Source organism: Achroia grisella, unplaced genomic scaffold (assembly GCF_030625045.1).
Source record: "Achroia grisella isolate CSIRO2021 unplaced genomic scaffold, CSIRO_AGI_Agris_v1 utg782, whole genome shotgun sequence".
NCBI classification, from domain to species: Eukaryota; Metazoa; Arthropoda; class Insecta; order Lepidoptera; family Pyralidae; genus Achroia; species Achroia grisella.
In genome coordinates this window covers 2,077,955-2,101,201 of record NW_026713022.1, presented here as the reverse complement: position 1 = coordinate 2,101,201, position 23,247 = coordinate 2,077,955, and the positions used below count along the sequence as shown (strand labels likewise).

The 23,247-nt window shown below is 33.5% G+C and overlaps 4 protein-coding genes across 4 annotated transcripts in view; 1 reads left to right on the top strand and 3 right to left on the bottom strand.

The window, feature by feature from the left end:
- The first annotated feature begins 65 nt into the window (after positions 1–65).
- On the top strand, positions 66–2,114 carry LOC131851192 (glutathione S-transferase C-terminal domain-containing protein homolog). Its single transcript, XM_059201646.1, has one exon. The coding sequence runs from the start codon at positions 239–241 to the stop codon at positions 2,027–2,029; it is 1,791 nt and encodes a 596-aa protein (XP_059057629.1). The 5' UTR covers positions 66–238; the 3' UTR covers positions 2,030–2,114.
- Positions 2,115–2,469: 355 nt separating this feature from the next.
- LOC131851194 (1,4-alpha-glucan-branching enzyme) lies at positions 2,470–11,390 on the bottom strand. The gene is made up of 14 exons (XM_059201648.1): positions 11,227–11,390; positions 10,240–10,409; positions 9,689–9,906; positions 8,827–8,971; positions 8,580–8,670; positions 7,815–8,024; positions 7,240–7,311; positions 6,526–6,697; positions 6,012–6,221; positions 5,355–5,526; positions 4,521–4,705; positions 3,892–4,029; positions 3,063–3,176; positions 2,470–2,540 (listed from the first exon to the last, which is right to left on the bottom strand). The coding sequence occupies exons 1-14, from the start codon at positions 11,337–11,339 to the stop codon at positions 2,496–2,498; spliced, it is 2,055 nt and encodes a 684-aa protein (XP_059057631.1). The 5' UTR covers positions 11,340–11,390; the 3' UTR covers positions 2,470–2,495.
- Positions 11,391–12,498: 1,108 nt separating this feature from the next.
- LOC131851304 (large ribosomal subunit protein mL41) lies at positions 12,499–13,094 on the bottom strand. Its single transcript, XM_059201790.1, has one exon. It carries the CDS (start codon positions 13,030–13,032, stop codon positions 12,544–12,546), a length of 489 nt encoding a protein of 162 aa, XP_059057773.1. The 5' UTR covers positions 13,033–13,094; the 3' UTR covers positions 12,499–12,543.
- Positions 13,095–15,450: 2,356 nt separating this feature from the next.
- The window catches only part of LOC131851223 (NAD kinase-like), a 33,996-nt gene continuing 26,199 nt past the window's right edge, over positions 15,451–23,247 (bottom strand). Inside the window, exons 3-9 of the mRNA XM_059201680.1 lie at positions 22,737–22,866; positions 20,523–20,717; positions 19,873–19,975; positions 19,136–19,333; positions 18,802–18,959; positions 18,147–18,229; positions 15,451–16,304 (exon numbers count right to left, since the gene is read on the bottom strand). Coding sequence (XP_059057663.1) covers positions 16,091–16,304; positions 18,147–18,229; positions 18,802–18,959; positions 19,136–19,333; positions 19,873–19,975; positions 20,523–20,717; positions 22,737–22,866 — 1,081 coding nt within the window. The 3' untranslated portion in view covers positions 15,451–16,090. The remainder of the gene's footprint in view (positions 16,305–18,146; positions 18,230–18,801; positions 18,960–19,135; positions 19,334–19,872; positions 19,976–20,522; positions 20,718–22,736; positions 22,867–23,247) is intronic.

The following is a 23,247-nucleotide window of genomic DNA, read 5'->3' as shown; positions in this document are numbered from 1 at the left end:
TGACTTACCGGTTAATGAACTGTCACAATCCAAATTGACTGACAGCCTTTTGGATATTCATTCCGTAACTCAAGTTTGCAATAAAAAAATGTAAATAAATCATTAAACAATACGTCCATTACATGCTATATAACCTATTTATATTTATTTCATACATAAGACTAAATAAAGATTTTTGTATTATATTCTAAGATTCGTAAGTAGAAATACAAAAGATATCTATTGATGTGGTTTAAAAATGGAAAACATTGTTTACCTGGAAATCTGCTCTTATGAATCTAAAGAATCTGTTCAAGTATCCATGTCATTGGAATCGTACATAATCTTTTGCATTTATAAATTCTGTGCTCCAACTAAGGTAGACTTATGTTTTGTCCCTGTACCATCGTCAGATAATGAAGTAACACTTAGTTTCAATGAAACACCTAATTTTGTTAATGTGAAAGATGTCCCTTGGCAAGTGAGATCATGTACATATCCAGTAACTTTGTATGGAGACACCATTATCACAGGTTTGTGTGCAGTGGCCAGACACATCTGTAGTTACCGAACAAACAAACAAAGCTTATATGAAGATGAAGTAGGTTTGCTTGGATTTAGAAAGGGTTGCTTGCAGGCACCTAATGAGGTTTCAATATGGACTAAATTTTGTGAAGTAGATCTAATTAGAACCATGAAAGAGTTATTGAATACTGAGAAAGTACTATCAGTACCGAAAAATATGGTACGATTTGAGAATCATCTCAAAACGCCAGTTAGAATACACAACGTTTTTAAAGTGGCAAGAGAGTTTAAGAAGGAGTCATTAAGAAAAAACAGTATTGATACAGAGGACATAAAAGATGTAATGGAATCAAAAACAGAAACTAGAACTCCAAAGAGTAGGAAATGGAAATCAAACCTTAAAAAACAACTTGAAGGTATAGCCACTACAAAAATTGAAAATTTAAACATCCATCATCAGTTTGCTGAAGGTCCCTTTCTTACATTAGCAGACTTGATTCTGCTCCCTTTATATTATATTGTAGAACAGGCATTTGGAAGTAAATTTGAATCTGTCCTGCCATTGACATTTAAGTGGTATACAAATGTCATAAATATAGCTGAATTACAGGTAATAAAACCTATACTTGATGGACTCAGATCACATCCAATCGTGTTGGAAAGCTTATCTGTACCTACAATAGAGAATGTCAGTCTATATAAATGTGATCCTAAAAGACAAAATCCAAAGAGGAGATTGTACACAAAACCTGATGACATAGAGAATGCTTTGAGTGTACTTGTGGATGGCATGGAATTAAATGTTAAGAGTGTTTGTTTTGATTCCAATATAAATTGGGATGATATACCTGATGGTGCTAATCCTACAGCCGGTCACCTACCTGATGAAAGAGTTACTAGAAAATCTCAGCAACTAGAAAATCTAGCATTAGCAGTCTTAAAGATGGCAAGAGATGGAGACATTATTGTAGACTTCTGCAGTGGCAGTGGTCATTTAGGTATACTAGTTGCTCACTTGTTACCTAAATGTACAATTATATTATTAGAGAATAAAGAACAGTCTCTTTTAAGAGCTAGAAAAAGGGTGCGCGAAATGGGCTTAAAAAATGTACTCTTCTTTCAATGTAACCTAGATTTCTTTGTGGGAAAATTTGATATAGGCATTGCTTTACATGCCTGTGGTATAGCAAGTGATTTGGTTCTGGATAAGTGTTTGAAAGTCAATGCCAAGTTTGTTCTGTGTCCCTGTTGTTATGGCTCCCTGCATGCTACAGATAGACTAGTTTACCCTAGAAGTTATAAGTTTAGTGATGTTACCATCGAACAGTATTTATGTATTGGCCATGCTGCTGACCAGACACATAAAGAACACCCATTGACTGTCAGAGGTGCAAGATGTATGGCTGTTATAGATTCAGACAGAGGCCGTTTGGCTGAAGAATATGGGTACACAGTAACACTGTCAAGGCTAAAACCTCTTTCATGTACACCTAAGAATAATTTGCTCATTGGGGTCCCAGCTTGAAAAATGAAAGAGCAAATTAGATAAATCATTTAATTTTGTAACAAAATTTATATCTAATAATATAGCTATCTGTACTAAACAATGTCTTTGAATTACCAAATGTCTTGATAAAACATCTTTATAAAATAATATAAAAAATTTATAAAAATACCTACAAAATATTGGAATAATTGTTCAGTTTATGACTGAAATAAATAAAAGAAATTTTAGTTTTTAATGCCAATTTTAATAATCATTCAGTAATAATATTCATGATTCAGAACAATATACCCCAAATCATATGAAAACAATTAACAAGATCAAAATTTATCACAAAATATTTTTTTGTCTATGATAAACCATTGATTATATAAAATTTTATATTATTTATTTCAGCCATTACTATAATAAGTATATTTAATGCAGTCTATTCAGGTTGTACTTATAATTAAGCAATAAGCATAAAAGGAACATCAATAATGTATAATTATGTCTGTGCATAAATTATCGCGGTGCGGCAAGGGATGTATACCTGAAATAATAAATATAACATTTTAAATGAATTTCTACTACTATCTAATCCTATGAATTAAGTTTGTTTTCACTGTGTCATTACAATTTCGTTCAAGATATTTTCGGTACCTTGTAGTACTGGTAGCAAATGGCGACCATTGCGTTTATAAAAGAACTGTGTCAGGGCTATCACGTCATCATGTGATGTATAAGACATTAAGACAACAGACACAGGCACCATATGATAATGTGATATCCGTCTCGCCGTATCTCATGTGTTGCCATGTCGATATCCTTAGGTCTTATGTCTATGACAGTCTCTATACTCTAATGTACCTGCTATATCTCAGTAGGTACAAAGCAAGCTTTTTGGCCGCAGATATAGGTGAGACAGAGGTAAGCAGACAACTTAAAATAAAGTCTAACTCCGTAAACAGATGACAGATATCTATATTTAAATATTCAATAATAATATTTTATAACCATATTAAATATATATAGATATACACAGTTTCATACAAATTTGTTTAAATATACGTACTTGAATAGAATCCTTTCTGTTGCCCCATGGTACACCCTGCGTGATGTGTTTTTCGCCGTTTGGTTCGACGCGTCCAAAACCACCATATCTCTTACTGTCTGAACACAGCACGGCCTTAAAAAATGGATTAAGAAATTTAAAATTCAGAAGTGTGTCTGTCTGCATCATTATTTTTCACGGCTGAACGGATGTTAATGATAATCTAGGTAGAAAGATAAATTGTATTACGAGGACAGATATAGGTTAGGATCCGTCACTCAAGAAAGTTTAGAAAAAGATTTAATCTTTCTTAAGTGAAGGGTGTTGGTAATAACAAGAGAAAATAATTTCCAAAATTACATGAATTTTCAAATACCGACATAAAAATTGGGTTGGTGAAATTATCGTCAATTATAAAATGGGTTAATATTCTTTAAACGCCTAAATATGTCATCATGTGGGAAGGGGATTGTTAGTAATGTGGATGCAAGGTTGACCTCCACGCGGTTCCCCCTGGAAACCATCATGATAAATTCATGGTGAATTTGTCCCTATGGGGCAACTGACCTGACCTCATGCTCATCTTATCATACTCCACTGGTGCCCCGCCAGCGTAAATCGTTATCGCAGGTCGGTGCCCCATTCCATTTTCATCCATAAAATAAAAATGTAAAAAAAAAATTAAATTATATGTGTCACCATAGGCGTTACACATTATACTATAAATTAAAAAAATTAAAACTTTTTTCATCAGTAGTTGCTGAAAAAAGTAAACATCAAAAATCCGTACAAAATAATGTTCGGTAAGAAGCTAAATTTTAGAGCTTCGTAGCGAAATATTCTAACTTACTTGGTACTTCCCTGGTTCGTTAACGCCGACCCTGTAGTCAGTGAAGCTCTGGTGAGTATGGAAGTTAAACACGAACAAGAGGCCGGCGCGCTCGAAAGCTACCAACTTGTCGCCCTCGTGTTTACATGACACGTACGCCTGTGGACACAATATTTTTTTTTACTTACTACAAAAATTACTAAACTTTATAGCGAATGGAATTGTTAGAAAAAAAAGATAATAATTAAATAAGGACTGGTAGTAAGTAATGAAATTCTTACACAGTACTAGCAACTTCGCCCTTTAATTCGGATCATACAAATGCTGTTGGTCTCAGGTGGCCTTCGGTGAAAATAGGGGTGAGTGCAGAGGACACTCCAAATTCGCGGAAGGACTTATGGAGTGACAGAAGGCCAACTTCTGCCTAACTAAAACGACTTTAATCTGAGGGCACCGCTAGATCGTTCGATCGATCAAAGGAGAAACGACTACTTCCGCGTGACCGTGATTGAATAAAGTTAAATTAAATATAACATTTTTTATGAAGCTTATACTGTGATCTTATAATTGGAATAGCAAACAGTAAGATCAATTAAATCCCTTACTTGCTTAATATACATATTAATAAGTTTCGTTTTTATTTAACTCACCGGATTTGAGCTAAGCCAACCATATTTCTCTTCGACAGTGTTCATGTCTCTATCGAATTCGTTCAGGTACTTGTACTTGAGAAGTTGGTCGTCCACTAGGTTCCATTGTCGGCGCGCGTAGTGGTACGATGAATTGTTGCCTGCACGCGGGAAGTCCAGCCATTCCGGATGACCGAATTCATTGCCTATAAGTTTAAAATCGTAAATAGAATTTAAGATTGATAAATTTAACAAAATTATGAGTACTATATATATTTAGCGCTGCGTAGCGTAGCACTCAAGAATGATGGGCATGTGCAACAAGTCAGGCCAGTTGGCATATAATGGTGATTTCATTAGGAATTAACTACAATGGTTTCCAGGTGGAACCTTGGAAACCGTAGGTACGCTTAATTTTGATGTATTTACAAAGTGTATATTTTTTGTTGTTCACTTATTTCCACTCATGTGCTGCTAACTTTGTATTTTTAGTAACTCTCTTTCTTTAGGTTATCTGTAACAGACAGACAGAGCCTACTTCTTTCTTCGATCTTTTGTTTTAATTTTCATTGTAATTTTTTTATGTACTACTACGGTGGCACACAAGCATACGGCCCATCTGATGGTAAATGGTTGCCATATCCTATGGACGCCTACGTCATTACGTGCGAGTTGCCGACTCTTAACAAACCCTAGTATACCTTTTTGAAAACCCCATGCTGTAGTCTCGTGAGAAAACCTAGGTAGGTAGTTCATTACACAATCTAAGTAAATCTAAGTACGCGGGAAAGCTCTTAATTTTAATGCTGGTGCAAAAAAAATTATAAATAATTAAAAATATATATAACTAACTACCTATGAAGTTAAGATACGCTTCACCACCAAGTGCGTGTGTGATTAGTCTAATCATACAATGTAGGGCCATCCCGCGCCCAACAACTGGGCTCGACTCACTCAACGTGCTCATGTGTGTATACATAGCAGCATCCATCAGCCAGAACGCAATCGTTTTATCTCCCACCAAAGCCTGTGAATAATAGAAATGTCATTTCTAATGAGACGATTTTTATTTTAATGTATATTCGTTATTTATTCATTTATCAATATATTCTTATAGACTAGTTATAATAAGCAGCTATTTATTACCGTTTCTTACAGCGCTGGTTAGAGAATACTTAAGTATACAAATTGAAATCCAGTGGATAATAAGTCTCTAGTCTCTATATTACTACCATATAATAATATAATTACCTGATAAAATTGTATTAAAATTTAGTACACATACAAATAACAGACTAATTTAATATAAACAATTAATTATAATTCATTAGAGAGCGTGCCGCGGACAAACAGATTATAAAATACTTTATTTTTTCCACTCTTACATTTTTATGACTTAATCAATATATCGTTATTGGTCCTAAAGAGAAATTCTTATTTTAATTCAGAATGTTAACGGTGTTTACCATCACGCTATCGATGATAATGCTAAGAGTAAGATATTACAATAACCTGATCGTGACTTTCAGCGTACGCGACAGTCCCTTCCATCCAGCGTCTGTTGGTGAGGGTGTGCACTATATGCCCCACCTTCCAGTCCTCATCACGCTCCTCCTTCAACAACTTTATCCACATGTCCGGAATCGCCATGCCCAGCCGGTAATCAAATCCGCTACCACCTTCGTCCACTGGCCGACAAGTTGCTGGCATGCCTGATACGTCCTAAACAGTGACAAACATTATAATGTCCTACGCATAATGAGGTTGTCCGTAAATATAGGGTACTTATTTTTAAACTTTCGCGTTTAATACAAATCTATACATAAGTATCAATAAAATTGGAATGTCTTTTTGTAATATTGAAATAACCGTTTTTTACTACATGCATATGAATATAAACGGTACATACACCAAAATAACATTTTTTTAAATCTTGCCTGTCTGTCAGTTTGTTCCAGCTAATCTCTGAAATCATACAACCTCATCGCTAGATGAATAGTCTTGAAATATTATTAAAACAATATACCTCTGCAATAGTAATAGCATTGCTATCAATTTTGTGTACAATCTCGTTAGCCAACATGAGATATACAAGAGCCTCTGTATCTACATTGAGGCCGTAGTACTCGTCGTATTGGCCTGAGAAACCTTCGCCAATGCCACGACTGTGGTACAGCATCGAAGTTACGCCATCAAACCTGCAGAGATGTAGTGTTCTATGAACTTCTATGACGCTGAATTAAATAAACTATTATACAAATATATTCCTGTTTTCTGTATAAAAATTTAAAATAATTAGCAACCCGCCTGTCTATGATGCTGAATCAAATAACCATAGATTATACAAATATATTCGTGTCATTTCGTGTTCTCTTTACAAAATCCCGTGCAAACCGCCAAGCTACGCATGGGTGCAAATATTGTAGGGATCTCGCAATTATTTGGACCAATATATCTAAATTATTATTTTTTATTAAAAACTAACGTATTCTTTATATAAGTGGCTACGCATGGTTGCAATTATTTTAATCGATATACTTACCATAATTTAAAAATAAAAAATGTTTCATTACTGTTTATTTTGATGAAGATTAAAGCTCTATTTATTGTGGTAACCAATATGGACCTCAGATCTCAGTCCACGGATTTATTATATGTTTTGGGAGAGTGCTTGAGAGAAATTTGGATTTTCTTTGGTTCAGCAAATATATACATGAGCATAGTATAACAGTTTACTCACCTGAAGCCATCGAATTGATATTCTTCTTGATACCATCTTAAATTAGAGAGCAGGAATCTTAAAACTTCCGGCCTGGATGGAAGATAGAAAAATTTAAATTGTTATTTTATTACGAAATCTGAGAAGAGAAGAGAGAATCTCTTTCTGGATGTTAAAATTATTTAATTTACATAAAAGAAAATTTAAATGATTTACAACAAGTATTACCCAGGAACCATTCTTGCAAAGGATGAGGACGGCTGTGTTTACTTATTACTTTTAATTTTCCGTTTATTTTTTCTAACCTCAACCTTAAGCAAAATATATTTATGACTTACATTTATAATACATGTTAATATTAAAACGTACTTGTTAATTACAACATAGACACTTGTTTTTGTTTTCGTATTAATTTGTGTGTGAATAAAAAAAACACATTAAGTACAGCAAAAAATCTAAGATGATATTACAGTAAAGTGGATGTGCCCCTAGAATACAATGTTTTAGACTTTTTTCTTAACAAAGAAAACAACAGATTTGTACTTCGAAGAATCCTGCTTTATATTTCTTAACTAATAACAGTATAAAATACTTACTCAGAATAGTTAAACAGTCTGCTGTCCCACAGTGCATGTGTGCCTCTTGGTCCATCGTGGAAATAACATGAGCTGGTGCCATCAAACTCGTTCAACCCGTCAAGTGTGTTCTTGGAGGCGTGAGAGTGTACGATATCCAGTAACACGTACAAACCCAGCTCGTGGGCTCGGTCTATCAGCTGTTTTAGCTCACACGGTGTACCGTAGCGACTGGGAAACGAATAGAAATAAACTTAATTATAAAAGCACTTTCGAATAGTCATATTTTTTTAATCTACCAGTTATTCACTACGCAGACACATCAGAAGATGAATGAGTAAGAAGCTTACGTGTTGCTCGTTTTAAAAAAAATGTTCTAATCAGATACACATTAATAAGGGTTAGGCATGCGACAATCAACATAGAATCCGCTATGCACTAACTCTTTTTTCGCTATGAATTTTAAGTTTGATTTTTTCTACAAAAACATTAGATATTATGGTTTATAAACTCTTCAATTTTACAATAAGATTTGTATTCCAATTGCAATTGTATTATTTTCTGTTATACGGCGTCTGGGATGATAATTCAATAACAATCATTCAATTCGTATTCAATACTTAGTCGTCATTCCCTCAGTAAGTTTTAATTAAATTAAATATATTTATCAATTACCCTTGTAACATTTTAAGCATGTAGTTAATGGTCGATTAAATTTTTGACAAGTTGTTTAGTCATCATTACTTTTTAAGAGTAGAAGGTACGAGGAATAACAATATACCTCACCTGCTTGTAGCAAAGAAACTGGTAATTTGATAGCCGAAAGACGCGTAATACGCGTGTTCCATAATCGCCATGAGTTGTATTGCATTATATCCTGAAAAAAGTAACTAACTGTAAATTGCGAGTTTTCTGGGTCCATAACCTTTTTATGGATTTGGCTATAAATATTATAAAAATGTCCATATTTATATATTTAGACAAGTTGCATTATTCAAATTATCTAGAAACACAATTATTACCTATATATTACCTTGTTTTTTTATTCTCGGCAGTACATTATCCCTGAATTCGTTGTAAGTACCGACTTTTCCTTCGGGCGTGGCGATACCCACGTGTGATTCATAAATACGGAGTGATTTTGGCCTCTGTACTTTGGGATTTCTGAATTGATACGGCTAAAAACAATAGGAAACTTAATAAAAAAAAAGACTGTGCTAAATTACTAAATAAAGTTGCTGTAACATTCGTATTCAGAAGAACGGGAAAAATGCGGTTTTATACCAACGACCTAACCCGCATTCATCACATACTCCTTCAATTTAAGCGCTTTCTGTCATAGCTCATTCGTATTCGTAAACAAAGGTATTTCAAACCCCCAGAAGGACTCGTAGAGGAGCTGATAGCCAATTCCGGCCTCAACGATACGACTTTAGTCTTAGTGAATCGCTAGGGGTTTGAACCATAGCTAAGCCGTCTAAATTTAGTTATTACATAATTTCCCGTTTGAATGGGATAGGGGGTATCGAAAGAGGTTTATTTAGCATAATTTTATCGAAGCAGACTTCGTGAAAATTCACCTATTTCAGCAGCAAAACAGCTTGTTTTGTAAAATGGATTTTAGTTGAAGTGTGATAAGGCAGTAAAACTACAGGATAAGGAGGCCTGACATCTTAATTCTCAGGAATAAAAATATCCGAGTTTGTATCTCACAGGCGTCAGATAAGGCGATGTCTATAGTGCGATTCATATATATAGCTACTTATATGTATCTGGATGGTATAACCACTTACCATCGAGTGAGCTAAAAAGTTTTTTGTCATTTCAATTACAAGAAATAATATAATAATAATAAATAAAAATGAACTACTCGTAAAGGTAATCGTTAAACTTACGTTGTCTGGTTTATAAATAAACTGCTGATAGGTAACGCTTTCAAAAGGCTTCACATAGCTGGCCCACGGTGACACACGGTACAAATTATCGTTGACGATAATCTGAACCCGTGTGTTGTGTTTCAGAGGGCACGACCCGTCAGGGTTGGCGGAGATAAAAAGCTCCCACTTGCCGTATTCTAATTTCTTGAATGGATGACTCTTTGAATTCCATCCATCTGAAATGTGTATAAACATTTACGCAAATGTTCTCGTTTACTACCAAACCCGCTAATTATGTTATCTGCAATTTTGGATTAATTTAGTTTGTTATAGGTGTTTCCATCGTCAGAATGTAATTAAATGTCCACGCAACGGACTTTTTTCGAATTTATTTTGATTAGGATGGTGCTATTTATGTATCTATGCATATATATATGGCGACGGTTACCTACCACTTACCATCAGGTTGACGGTCAGTTCGCTTACCATTCTAGATAGGTACATAAAAAAAATATTTTTCATCCTATACGACCCAAATCTCGTATTATATTGTGGTCATGTGTACGTACTAAATTCTCCCTGAAGATGTAAAGAATGAGCACCCGGAGCCCACTCCCGCCAGGTCACCGACCCATCACTATTGTATTGTGGACCGTAGTACTTATAACCGGTTGTGAAACCCTCCAATCCTCCTTCCCAAGACTCAATTTTATCCCAGAGGTCCTTGAAACATCCATATCTGCAAATTTACGTTATTGAATTGAATTAATAACCAGAAAATGAAAATAATAATTTTCTTTATAATTAAATACCCACTTAATTGTTTAGAAATTATTGATAGCAAGAAAAAAGTTGGAGAATATTTGGAAAGCAAAATCTAAAATGATGTTTGATTTTTCGTAAATACTCTATATGTAGGTAGATTTTTTTTTTCATTTTAAAGTGTTTTGAAAGTTTCTCTGCTTGCGGATACTGCAGGCCTTCCCCTTTGCAGCTTATTTATTTTGTTTTGTAAAGACAGACAGCAAATGATCGAAGTTGTATTCAATTATTGCACATTTTAAAACCATTTCATTCGGAAAAAAACTTAAAACGTAGGTACGTATAATTTATGTCATAAAACACAGAGACAAATATTTTGGTATACGCAGATAGTATTTCAATTGACCTTCGGTTTGACATTGGATATTGCAGCCATTAAATAACAATTATAGCGCTTCAAGCGCTAAATAAACCGTATTTAAATAAACTACTATTTTTAATTCTTTAAACGGTATATTTAATAAGAAAACAACATATTTATAATGTTAAGTCGATATTTAGTAGATATATTTAAATAGAATTGTTTGAGCAGAATTGTTATTAGGAGAAAAATAACGAACTTTTTCATTTTATTGTCTATTTCAGCGTCTTTTCGCTTAATTGCTTATAAAGGTAAACACTGCGGAATAAAACTAACCTAAAACGAAAAGATATAAGGCAAATAAACTGCTATTTTTTCACTGACAATTTATAGAAAATTATATTAAATGTAAAAAGAGACCAGTAAGACTCACCTACGACGAATTTCACGTTCGTATGGTTTCAAATAAGCATCCCGTTCGAACAATTTCGGTAAGTTCGGAACGGGAATGTCCATGGGCTCCATGGCAGAATAGTTACCACCCATTTTTTATCTCTGTCTATAGATATGCGGTAAACAAATCCAACTGCGCACGCGTCGAAGTGTAGCGCAACCGCGCGAAATTTGTAGTATACTGTACTGTTGTTAAACTAAATTTGATAAAATATAAACTAGATAGTATTATTTATATGTACATTTATGACCTTTAATGATAAGATTTGTTTCCTCGGTGTCTTGTGGAATTAAGATTTTGTTTACAATACTGTATAGATTTATATAAATTAAAGACTGATTTTTAGGTAGGTATGAGATTATATTTATTGTAAGTATACTTTTTAGTCGATATTCCGATGAGTAGTCTTTTTATTATTTTTATACAATGCACTGAGTTTGATATTTTTTCCTAATCTTTAGGGAATTATTCCTGTGTGTTCGTCATATAGTGATTTCAATAATTGGTAGCATGTATCATATCTGGTTGACGTCCATACGGTTCTCCCTGAAAGCCATCATGATAAGTTTTCAGTGAATTAGTCATGATGGTCTAACTGATTCAGATCAGTTAGCCCATCATGACAAATTCACTATAAAGATGTGGGGTATAAGATGAGCATAAGGTCAGACCTTATGCTCATCTTATACCCCACGTATTTATTGCAGAGGGTGCACAATTCCAATATCATCCATTAAAAAAAAGCTATATGACACCTACACAGAACTTAAAAGTTTACAATTTCATAAGAGTTTGCGATAGAGTAGCAAGTCTTGAATAAAAACATTAAAAAATTCTCTATATTAAAGAAACTGAAGATGGTTGGTGAAATATTTTGTCCAATAAATGTTGAACCACATCTATGGATGCCTGTTAGAAGGATAACATGAAAGGGTATACAATTTCTATTGAATGTGTTAAATTCAATTAATGCTGTTACTAGTGTCTAGGGAAATAAATAATTTACTTGACATTCTTAGTATAGCCATTTTTTGCATTTTAAAGGTTAGCAATATTTGGGACAATGCTATTCTGCATCATATTCCACAGTAAGTAGAAAAAAGTTTTGTGAAATAACATTAAAAATTTGGAATGCAATTTTGTTAAAACTATTCATATCAACTTTGAAGTATATTCTGTGGTAATATAGGAGAGAAGGTATATTAAATTCTTAAATAGAAAAATCATCTTTTAAAACAGTAGTATAGTGTCTATTTATTTTTCTTAACTACTTAAATCTAAAACAATTGTTGATCATTAAAAAATATCTGATCCAGTTTTCTTTGCTCTTGCCACAGCCTCGTCAGGTTGGAGTTGCTCTTCTTCGGACGGCTGTAGTGGTAGTCCATCAGCATCTAGTTTGCCTTCTTTAAAATCTGTGACAATTTTCTTACTGTACACAGCATCAAAGAGTTGTTGTGCTGTAAATTTACTTTGTATAACATTATCAGCTTTATAGGAAACATATGGTTTAAGGTCACAATCTTTAAGGTCTGGCACAATAAGTTCTGGTATCATTTCGGGTACTGTAATGAACTGGCCATTTAAGTTGTACCCCACATCACGAACACCACGCTTGTCTATTTCAAGCTCGGCCTCCGGCGTCATTTGCTTTTGTTTGTGGATTCTGGAGCCCCTTTTATTAGCAATCATGAATTTTCGGAAATTTCTCTTCCCCTCTCTAGGTGTGGTAAGTGAAATTGTTCTTTTAGAGATAAAATTTACTAATGTTGTTATTTTAGACATTATTGGTTAGGTACTTTTTTACAACACTTAAATAATTGGAGTTCAGTAGGAAAAGTACTTGCACAGATGTAATGCAAGTATGTAATTGAATTGTGTTATTAAACTAACGGAAATAAAATAAAAATACTGAATATATTTTGTAACAAATAGATGATATTACGTATAAAATTTGACAGATTTCATTCATCTATTGACAATTTTGACAGAAAATATCACATTGACATTTCCATATGTAGTTTTTTTTCTTTTGTAATGGCTCGGCACTATGGTGCATTTGCCAACATCAAAGTTTGGGAAACTATAGGATTTGTTATAGGATAATTTTAGGATATAGATCAGAGAAGTTAAGGAGAGGTATGAAATATTTTTATATGTAATTTGACGTTCATTGTCGTATTCAGACCATAGACCAGATCAGAAAGTAAACGAAAGTAATAAATTGTTTTACATATAAGAATTATTCTCTAACATGTTTGTACGAAATTTCGACGTATAAAAATATTATCATGCGAAATAGATCACAAGGTTAAGTGTAATTCTGGCTTTCACAAGCAAATTTTATGTATGTTTTGCTTATGTCACCATTTTCTCCTTATACTACTTTTCTGTTTGCACATTAGTTGCTACGACCCGCCGCGTCGTCTTTGAATAGGGTCATCTGGACCCTCCTAAGAGTGTGCAGATTAGAGCCTGGGGACAAACTCCTTTGCCAGGTACCAACTCCGGGGGACAGGATGAATATACGTGGCCTGTTACGTGGGCAAAAATAAATATAATACGAAAAGGATAAATTAAACGATAAATACAAAATTATTTTACCGTAACTTGAGATAATATTTGAAGATTTTATGTTTTTGATTATTATTTTAAATAAACATTCAGCAATAATCTAATCTTACAAATTCTAATATTGCGTTAGCAGGGTGAAGGGGAGTATTAGTATTGGCACAGATAACATAATATGGTACTCGAGACTAATAACCCCATTGCTAGCAATGTACCATGTCAGGTTGACCTCCACTGGTGACCAACAGCGTAAACCGTTAGCACATGCGGTTGCATAATTCTATCATTCATAAAATTTATAATAAATTTTACCGCATAAAAATATGCGTTATCGTTTAAAGACCGGGCAAGCATCTCCATTTTTTCTCAGAATCTAAAATAATCTCAGCCGGCTTTGGTGGTTGTTTGATTGTTTATAGAAGAAAAAATATTAGTTGGTCTCCGTTCCTACTTATAGAGGTAACTTGTTTTGTTAATAATGGAATTAAAAAAAACAACTAGTCAGGTTTTATAATTTATGATAAAACGAATATATACATTCAAATCTTATACCAAATTTTAATTTCATTAACACGTAAAAATATTTTGAAACACACTTTATTTTCATAAACTGTTGCATTTTACTAGACTAACAAATGTTTTTCTTAACAACTATTATCCAACCCCCTGACAAAACTCTTGGCAGTCGGACGCGATACACAATGTTTAGTAAGTCAATAAGTATATTGAAAAGTTTCCAAGTTAGTTACTTGTGTATTTGATACAATACTACAGTCTAGTAACTTAGTAAGCAAGCATATTGAATACAAAACTACAATTCAACTAACTTAGAAAGCAAGCTACGAGTTTAAAAAGAGATCTAGATTTTAATACGAGGCCGATGGCCAAAATTTAAAAAATCGTAAGAAGTAAAATGTGTGGCATATTATTATTGTTAGCTTTATTCCACTCTCTACCTCATAGATTATGTGACCGATTTCCTTTGGTCAAAACTTCGTACAAACTTGTACGAAGATGAAAAATGAGTCTTACTATCGAAGACCATAAATATCTGTACTTGAATTCTCATACCAACTGTATTCCTTGTTGGAATCCAAAATAAATATATATTTTGAATAAAATATAAATCAACTTATCTGTACATTAGGTACAATTATTATAATCCCGGATGAATATTATTTTTTATGTCTTACATTATATCTGTCATTAGTTATGCAACGTGTGTAAAAGATGAAACATTTTACGAATTTTGATGAAACCGAATTTTGAGTAGCCTACTAGAAAATTTGCGAGCTACCGCACAATAAAATATGTAGAGCCTATTCTGTAAAACAACAAATATGTATCGAGAAAATACAATTGCGAACAAAGCGCGGCAAAATATATATTTTGGAGTAAATAACACAACGTGTCTGGAGTCCGACTGCCTTTGTAAAAAAATATTTGTTCAAACCACAAATATAAATAGACTAGGTACTAACTTTTGTGCTCTACTTGAACACCATAGATAAACCTAGACTTAACGGTAATTTTGTTGGCACTGCATAATTTTAGGTAGCACCTTCATTATATCATGAAAGTCTGATTTTCTTTGTATATTAAAAAGTTCATCCATTAGATGGTGCAAATCACTTAAGTAACAATACACAAGCGTTTTCATATAAAACTGGTGGAATATCTAAATATTACAAAAAGTTGCCAGTTCAGGTAATTTAGAATACTTACTTAAATAAAAAATCAGATAGAACCTAAAATTGGTAAACAACCAGATTTACAATTATATAATTTTATTGAGCATTCCAAATTTAAATAAGACACTGAAAACAGTTTTATAATATTATAGAACAACAAACAAACAAAAAGGAACGTAACATATCCCAAGAAAGACATAACGAAATATAATTTTATTGTCCAAGGGAATATCATCTTTGAACAAAATAATCACATCTCATTTTTCTTACATAAATCATCATTAATAACACACGAACACTCATACATCTCGCATTTCAACTGACACAAAACAAATTTTGTGCATATTTATTAAGATATTACCACTCAGAAAAAATACCAATAGGCAAAGGAAATAGAGTCTGACCTGTACTAATCATAAACCGCTAACTTCATACAACTATTAGAGTGTTTTGAATTATTTCAAATTAAGAATAGAATAACTCAAACGAAAGAGATCCAACACTCCAATAGAATAAGTTATTTAGACGTTAGAAATTTTTATGAAAAATGGGGTAAATTTGTTACATTTCAATCTTATAGGTCATGTATCTACCGGCCTCTCATCATGATGGTTATTGTCTAACTCTTCTAGAGTGTCACTTGAGGAGTGCGTCATGTCGCTCATCTCGTCAATTTGCTTCTGTTTCTTCCTGACGTTCCAGTGGAGACATTCAGCGAGGGAGTCGAACCAATCAGATATTTGGTCTTGAGCGCATATAGACGGAACCGGATATACTGACGTGGTTACGTACAGACTGGAAATATAGAAATAATATTAGTAATTGTATTTATTTGAATAACAGTGCTAATACAAATAAATTGAATTCTCATTCTACCACCCCCTTCCGATCGATCCCCTGTACCAATCAAACGGGTATCGAAAATACGACGGCCTGAGCCGAAGTTCGCCGTGGTCTCATACTAAAGTCGTATTCGCCAGGCAGTAGTTGGTCTTCAGCCGCTCCATAAGTTCTTCCGCGGGTTTGGGTACCCTCTTCACTCGCCCCCTTTTTCATCCGATGTAGCTGTAACGGGCAGCTTCGTCCAACAGCATTAAGAATAGATTAAAAATTATTCTACCACCATTTTCCCATCAAGTAAAAATAACAAAATTATAGCATTAATGTAAAGACAGTTAGCTGTAAATGGTTCCACATATAAAGTAGGTTTCATTGTCGTTATTGTGTGAACAAAATCATAAATTATTAACATTATTATTAGCAGAGAAGCGTGCAACAAAAGCGAAAACTGTGCAAACATAATTAGCATAAATAAGTTACTATACTGTAGGTACATACACCTCGTGCATCGTTATTTACATTTGATGATGGTGATCATTACTTAAACTATAGTTTTTATATTAATACCGTTTGCATTATCTGTCCATTTTTATAAACAATTAAACATTATTAGATTCTGAACGATTTTTTTTATATTATAATTTGAGCGCGTTTGACCGCAATCTCAACCAAATAATAATAATCTTGGTATTCTTAATAAAGATTATTGTTTACTTTAATTTATTCTATGTTTAACATTTTGGTTCACAGGAGCAGTTATCAAATAAATTGTTGAAACATTTGTTTTTAAATTGATAGATAATGCAGTCATTCACTATTGGATGGATCTACTCTACTCTTAATGTATCTACCTTAAAAGCTATGTCAAAATGTCGTAAGATTGCAATAATGTCGCCCAAACCTGTCAATCAATGAATATAGCGGCCGAAATGACACTACGTTATTAGTAGGTATATAGGTGCTGAAATATAATGCAACATTGCAGTTGAATGTACTACAATAATCTCATCTCTTTCAAATAGCATGTGATAGAGAGAGACAGAAACATGTAATGCCAGTTTTGCATAGACTTCCCTATAGAACCAGTCGATGGCGTGTTATATTTTTTTTATTACCTATCGCCAGGTCTGATCATCAACTGCGAACGGCCATCGAATGAGACACTGGCCGGGGTACGCGCTTCTAGGCTAGGTGTTATCTGAAACAAGCCCTCATATCTCAACTAAATTGTAATAATGATTCTCATACGGCGTCTCTCACAGCGCCTTGGCTTTGCACGCGTGCAAATATATTAAATATCCCCTATTTTTAAAAATAAAATTCCTTTGCTACTTACTGATGATAAATACAGCATGCGAATGAATATTTCTTGTCTTCATTCCTAAAATATCCATTCTAGGGGGACGAACTCATAGAAAACAGTATCAGTACGTGTTTCTTTACAATTTATAACGCTACAAGACAATGTGACACACCCGAGTAGACAAAATGACAAAATTACATATATGTACACTTTATATACAAGATCTGCTCTGTCAGCCCTATTAAAACGTACTGTTTTTTAAAATTTCAAGCTAATGACACACTAGGGAGTCTCACAAACGTGGTCAGCAGTGACAAACATAGGGAGAGGTAGGAGGAAAAATAATGAAATTCTAATGACGCTATTTACAGATGGCCCCATACAAGCCTGTATCTATTCTACATGAAAAAAAACATTAATCAATACAAGCAGGCTACATAAGCGCAGGAAAGCGTGCATGGCGTGCCGGCAACCGGCCGATATGTTCGCAGTACCTATCTCCATGCTGTAACGCCTGCCGGTTTCTGCCGTCGAACGATACCCACATTGCGTTTCGTGCCTCCGGCGACAGTGCGATCTAAAATAGCACTTACATTATACATTTTACCTAAGTGAAGAAAGTGTTATAGCAATATAATAGTAGCTATAAAAATATAGAAATGCAGGTCTATTTTGTTTGAAAAGTGGTGATTATGTGAGGTTAATTAATTGAATTTAAATACCAACTGACTGAACTCTCATTTACTACTTTAGATACTAATTTCAGAGAAACTTTAAATATTAAATCAAAATATTCATGTAGGTATTATAAACACTTATATATACTATATAATACTACACAATCAAACGCACACACACACACACACATACAAAAACTAAATGAATAATTAAGTATACTAATGTTTTTACATGTAAATTAAATCTGTAATCCTTATATTTTTGCGAAGAATTGACTCCTGACAACTCACGCTAATTTGGGACTCAAGACTGCGTTAAACTGTACACCGATGAAGGTTTAAATAAATAAATATTATAATTATTATAAGTGAAATACAAATTATAACCATATTACAGGTAGTATTGCGATGGTTACATACCATCAGGCTAGCCGTATGTCCTTAGAACATTAATAATAAAAACAGCAAATACCTTGAGTTCAACGCCAGCTGGCACTACAATAGGCCTGAAGGACAGTGAGTGCGGACAGATGGGTGTGACCATGATGGCCGGAACTGACGGGTGGATCATGCTGGCGCCGGCTGCTACAGCGTACGCAGTACTACCAGTCGGCGTCGATACTATTAGACCTAGTCAGGAACACAACTAGTTAAAAAAAAAATATAATTATAAAGAAACACATAATAAACGTACAACTTCAGATATTAAAAACTCGAAGACCCGAATGTTTTGGGGGAGTGCTTGAGAGATAATTACATATTTGTTTGGTTCAGCAAATATATACATGGTGTTACATTTTACTCACCATCACCCTGAACGGATGTAATGTGCTTCCCATCCAAAAACAGGTCTATATTGGAGAGGTAAGGCGAGGGTCCGCGGTCGACCACCACCTCGTTGAGTACCAGAATTGTGGTGGGTTTCTTTTTGTCTTTGGTGAGATCGTTGGTTTTGCGGAGCACCACACACTGAAGTCGCGAGCGGAGAGTTAGCGCCGCGTGTCCTATTGTCCAATAGAGAAATCTTATTATTTATCCTCGATAGTCTAGAGTAACAGTAACTAATACCTTCGTAAATAAAGCTTATTAGTAATAAGTAGAATTGAAGAGCATTTTTTTAAGTCTATAATCAAGCATACGCCTTCGACTACGGCACTTGCAACAGTTATAAAAAAATAGCTCTTTTGTAATTCTGTCGAACTGATCTAACATTAATATTGGACAAGATCAATTTCATGTGATTGTTAATTCTATTTCTTTATACAAAACACAAATCCTTTGTAGCAGAATGTGACCATTTGGGCAGTTTTTTGTGTGGCAATTAGGTCTTGTACACGACAAATGTGACGGCAAAAAGGAAAGACTATAAATTAGCCAAAGTTTCTAAAACACCACAAATATAGATAAAGTCAAGTAACATATCTCCTTTGCTAGTAACATTTTATGGATTTTATCCTTTCAGAGATAGTAGGTGAACATGAACATACCGAATAATTAATAATTTTCTGTTTTGAATTTGATAAAAGATGCTTTACAAGGTTACCTTCTAAAACATTCAAGACTTGGTCCTGGAAATTGTTGAACTCGAATGGTGTGAGAAAACCCAAGGAACCTAAGTGGAATGCCATCACAGGAGGGACAGATTGCTGAAAATAAATAAATATCTTAATATATATAATTATTTTGTATATCACTAACAAATACATTTGATTCACAAAAAAAAACAATAATTATACTGCAAAGTTCAAAATATAATCAAAAGCACAACGAAGCAGTGTTCTCAAGATACCGCCAGCGTCTTTAAATAGCTATACTTACCTTCTGGGCAAAGTAGCTGCCGCTACTTTATTTTATTTAGGCTATAATCAGTTTCACAATGTTGTAAGTATTTAAATACATAAATCTAAATTGATAATAGTAAAACGAATACAGATATCCACGGGTTAATACTTGTGTTATATTACTCTTATTATTATGTCAATTTATTATCGATTTACTGCAAAATGTCCAGGTAATATGTCTAATAGGGTTTTATTAAATTTAAAGTATGACAAATGTTATACTTGCTTATAGCGATACGATCTCCTTTAGTTATTAATTTTCTACATTGTTTTTCTTATTTTATTTCTTCTCTATTCACAATAATGTGTTCATTATTATTATTATTTATTATTACATTTATCTTCTAGTTACCTGAAATAGTGAACTGGCATGCAGCAATGTTCCATCTCCTCCCAGGCATATAATGAAGTCAATTTTGTCTGTGAGATCGTCTGTTCCAGCCCTGAACGTCATGAGCCGTTCCCGGACCGATGTGAAGTCCCCATACTCTGCCAGCAGGGTGTCGTCTAACACTGCTGCCTCCACAAACACTACCATGCTTTTATCCTGAAAAAAGAAATAATGTCTATTTCATCTCTGATGGCCTCGGTGGTCTAGCGGTTTAGCACACCGCCTTACTTCCGATGGTCGCGGATTAGATTCCTCGCACGGCACAATCGTTTGTATTCATGAGTATGATTTTTTGCATCGGTCTGGGTGTTCTCTATGTATAATATGTATCAATTTACGAAAATAAAAAATATCATGAATTTGTATCAGTGATCTAGTACCCATAACACAAGCTAAGTGTGAATTGTACTGATATTATTATTATCTTCTATGTTAGTATAATTGTCCAGGATAAAAATTAGCCAAAGTGGCCTCAGTAGTTTAGTCGTTCAGCACACCGCTTAACATATGATGGTCGCGGATTAGATTTCTCGCAGTGACTTAATCTTTGTATTCATGAAATAGAATTATTTATTGAAATGAATGTAATCATACTTTGACATACAATTTTTAATTTAATATTATTATTTTTATAATTTGTATTTAATTAATTTATATCTAAAATAATATTTGAGCGAGTAAAAACACTTTAATCAGCCTTTTCGTTAGTTTATCTTTGAACTTTTTTAAACAGAGATTCGTAAATGAAGTATCTAATTAATTATAGATTTTTATACTACGTACGTACTGTTACTGTGGTACATAAGTGTCCTCATTTTTGGTAAGAGAACTATCTCTCTCTCTCTCTCATAAACCTGCTTATTTAATAAACACCAACAGTATGTATTATGTGCTTTACAAAAAAATATAATTATGAAATTATATCATTTGTGTAAGACTCATAGTACTAGCTCAATTTTATATCTAGAGTTTAGGACTTTTTTTTATTTCTATCATAGTAAACCTATAGATGTCAAACATAGAACTTCCACAAACAATAAAAATATAGGTATTCAAAGTATTAACGGCAACAATGAAGATTCTCGACAGTTCCACGCTCATTAACATTGCATGAGGTTATTGTATCGATCAACCGATTCATGGTAATGACATTAACGTCAGCGACAACACTCCATTTACTTACTAAAGCATAAAGTTTTATACGTATGTCCCTATACATATATCTAATCAAATAAACAAAATTGAAGAGTCTTTTCTAATTTCAAATTAACAGCGTTTCACTAATTGTAAATGCATATGAAACGCAATACGATACTTACATAAAAAATATAATAAAAAAATGTCTGTCTGTTTGTTCTTGCTAATATCTGAAACGGCTGATTTTAAGATAGCTAATATAAAAACTTAGGCTTAATTTATTTTAGATATTTTATTTATTATAACAAAAAAAAAACACCAGTACCACTCGGTCAAATTCGAGTGTAACAACTAGTTTTACTACAAACTATACAAATACATATGTATAATAAAAATGTAACAGATCACTGTCTGTATTCATAATTCTTCTGGTAGAAGGAGGAGTTGTAGAATTTCACCAGTAATCAATAATCAAAATGTGATTCTACATGCTTGTTTGCCTTCATAGGGGTCACATACAACCTCTATGTCATAAAAATCAAATGACTCCATAAAAACATAAAGACTCTCCAAAATTCCTTCTAAATTAAAAGTAATAGGTCCCGAGTGCACAAAACTGCAGAAAATATATCCTAATACTAGCGGACCCGCGCAACTTTGTCTGCATCACACTTACATAACATTTATCATTATATTTCGGGCAATTTACATATTTTTTAAATTATAGCCGTGTGTTATTTTGACCTACATTACTGTAAAGTTTCTTCAAAATCCGTTAAATAATTTTTGCGTGAAAGAGTAACAAACATTCATTTATACTCACAAAATTTTGCGTTTATAATATACTGTGATGTGATGTATGTAAACATTCCTACTGAATCACTCTATCTATTAAAAACCGAAATCTACAAATCCATTGCGTAGTTTTAAAGATTTAAGCATGCATAGGGACTGACAGCGACAGCGACTTTGTTTTATACTATGTAATGATGATAATGATAAAGATAAAGTAAGATGTAAGTTAGTTTAAGTACTTACATGAACCAGCCAATGTACCAACTGTACGAATGGTGTGAGGATTGTGGCATCGTGTACCTTCTTGATGACAAGCACCGTTAGCGGCGGCTTGTACCAGGTCAACCGCTGCGACGCCGGATCCTGGATTTGCCTGGAACGTTGCAAATTTTATACTAATTAGTTGTATTAATAATAAATAATGGTCGAAAACAATTTAAAAATATCTTATAACCAGCAATAACAATTAAACAAGAGTATGCGTGTTTGTAAAATACTTGGTAAGTGTGTGTATCTAATGTTCTTTTATTGATTTAATGTATGTTTATGTATAACAAAAATTCCTCACTTCTTTTTTATATAAATATATTGTATAATTACAGTTTATTTAGTGTAGAATATGTATCGTGATTTATATAACCTGTAACACATGCACACTCGGTTGGGGGCCTGATTACTGTATTACAAGTTATACCTATTTTAGACACCAGCTCCTCACAGCAATTGATTGTAATAGTAAATTGAAGTGAGGAGA